This window comes from Phytophthora parasitica (genome assembly GCF_000247585.1).
Source record: "Phytophthora parasitica INRA-310 unplaced genomic scaffold supercont2.26, whole genome shotgun sequence".
NCBI classification, from domain to species: domain Eukaryota; phylum Oomycota; class Peronosporomycetes; order Peronosporales; family Peronosporaceae; genus Phytophthora; species Phytophthora nicotianae.
This window is the reverse complement of record NW_008649012.1, coordinates 767,992-770,299: the sequence shown is the minus strand read 5'-3', so window position 1 is coordinate 770,299 and position 2,308 is coordinate 767,992. Positions and strand designations below refer to the sequence as shown.

At 45.2% G+C, this 2,308-nt stretch overlaps 1 protein-coding gene across 1 annotated transcript; it reads left to right on the top strand.

Annotated features, from left to right (window-relative positions):
• Positions 1–532: 532 nt before the first annotated feature.
• On the top strand, positions 533–1,496 carry PPTG_11227 (hypothetical protein). Its single transcript, XM_008907537.1, has 2 exons — positions 533–1,049; positions 1,107–1,496. The coding sequence occupies exons 1-2, from the start codon at positions 854–856 to the stop codon at positions 1,421–1,423; spliced, it is 513 nt and encodes a 170-aa protein (XP_008905785.1). The 5' UTR covers positions 533–853; the 3' UTR covers positions 1,424–1,496.
• The last annotated feature ends 812 nt before the right edge of the window (positions 1,497–2,308 follow it).

Genomic DNA, 2,308 nt, shown 5'->3' with positions numbered 1-2,308 from the left:
GAGGAGACAGGGGAAAGACTAGACTCGCCGTAGCAACTTCGGCACTTCCGGAGAAGGAAGTGCCAGTTAGTTAGTGTTGTCCGTAAAAATAATATTAATATTACATTCGTAGTACTATTTCTTAGTACTACGTCGTTACGCATGCTGTTTGGCCAGCCTATCAACTTAGTGCTTAATTCTCGTCGGTACGCATGCTGATTGGCCGGGATGGCATTCAAATGAAAAAAAAACATTAAAATTTTAATGGGTTTTTTGGAAGTGGATAAAGTCACACAATGGGATTTGGAAATAAAAAGTATTTTGCACTCGTAATAAAAAATCTCTAAATTTGCCAACTCGAAATTTCTGAAAAATGCGTGACAACCCCTCTCCCCCTTTTAACCCATCCCAGGCTGTTTCTTAGCCGTTCATTTTCGGAACTGGTCCCAGAAAACATCGTATTGGCGAGCGTCGCGTCGACTGGCTCAGGATCGGAGGCCGAGAACGAGCCCGCTGAGGAAATATCTCCTGAGGTGCATGTGCCTGCCTCTTGCTCTACATCTACGTGTGCACCCCTTATGGGGCAACGCTATTTCAAGACCTGGGATGATTTCTTTATGGCTTTGACCAAGACGAGACTCATCAACTTTTCCGGAGGCGAACCTCGACACGTGTCGACGCAAGAAATGCTGACCTGAAGAAGAACGGACGGCTGTCTAGTAAAACTGAGGTTCCGTCTTCGTTTGATAAGTACTATCGCCGTTTATGCTGAACTCACGGCTGGAGTCGCCCCAGTCGCTCTACTGGCAAACGAAAGAACTATTTTGTGAAGTCTACGGGTTGTGAGGCCCAGATATCTGCTACTGTGGTTTGGATGGAAGACAAAGGATTTCAAGTTAAGGTGACGCAGCAGAATGCGACGCACAACCATGGACTGGGGCCGACCATGTACGATAACCACCCGGCTAATCGACGTGTTGACGACGCCGAGATGATTGATTTTGTGGACGAGCATCAAGCCGCTGGAGCAAAGAAGAAGCTCATCATGGAGTTTTTGAGACGCAGATCGGGTAACATTCTTACTATCTGCTGCCTTTTAGTAAACTATTAACAAGCTTTATGAGCAGGTAAGAACGTCACTCTGCGCGACGTTCATAATATCGTACAAAAGCTAAAAGAACGTCGACGAGGATCCACCACAATTGAGGCGAGGCTGGAGGCCAACCTTCGCGATTTCTGTTCGCGTAAGGGGAACACCGCCACCATTTACGTGAATGACGACAAATTAGCTCAAACGATTACCTTTCAGACGCATCAGATGCGCAGGTTTTTCGAAGCGGTTCCGGAGGTGATGATGGTCGACGCCACACACAACACGAACGACGCTCGGTACAAACTTTTCAGTTTTATGATCCACGACAAAATCGATGGTATTAAGACGTGAGGAGCAGCTTCAGCAGAACGATGCCACCAGTTGTGGACCACTAGTTCTCCTCTTTTTTTAATGTGCTGTCCGTCGATTGAGCATGCCGACGTCGCTCTCAGCTATTCAAATTCGCTACTTCAGACTGCGTTGTCTGATGAAAGCGTTGCGTGTATAGGTCAACTCGTGTTTAATACCAAATAGCATTTTCATTCTTGAACAAATTCTTCTTGAGCACGTTTTAGTATGCGCTAGATTGTAGAACACTTGTGTTGATTAATCTCATGTATGGTGAAAATGCACGATGAACGACCACCTACAGCTCCATAATTTGCGAAGTCTTATGTACATTCGTGTAACACGGCGGAGAAATACTCACCACCTTCAGGAAACATTTGGGTATGCGCAAGCACACGGATGGGTGTTGTGGCTCTTGAAATTTTTTAAATTTTATCCGGTAATTTATTCTCATCTTGTGCCGCTTTGTGACTTTGTGCCCCTATTACTAGAAACAATTGTCGGAGTGCCTTCTCGGTGACTCCAATACGCACTTAAGTACGAAGGCACACAATCATTGTGTGACTGTAACACTGATCTTTTTTTTTTCGTCTGAATGCCATCCAACGGCAAGCGACATTTTCCACGAAAGCTCAATAGTAGTATTCTGGCTAGTGTGTGGCACACATGCGGGTTAAGTTCTCTTTAAATAGCGGCAGCGGGACTATTTTTACATCTTGGTTTCAGTATGCCTCTAATATATAATCCCTACTGCGGGTCCCGCGTCGATTTGTGTATCAGCCAATCAGCACGAACTTCGACTATATCAAATTAAAAGGGAAAACTACTTCCAGAGTTAATCATTTTGTGACGGGCTAATCATCCCGCGCCGATTTGTGACGATCCAAT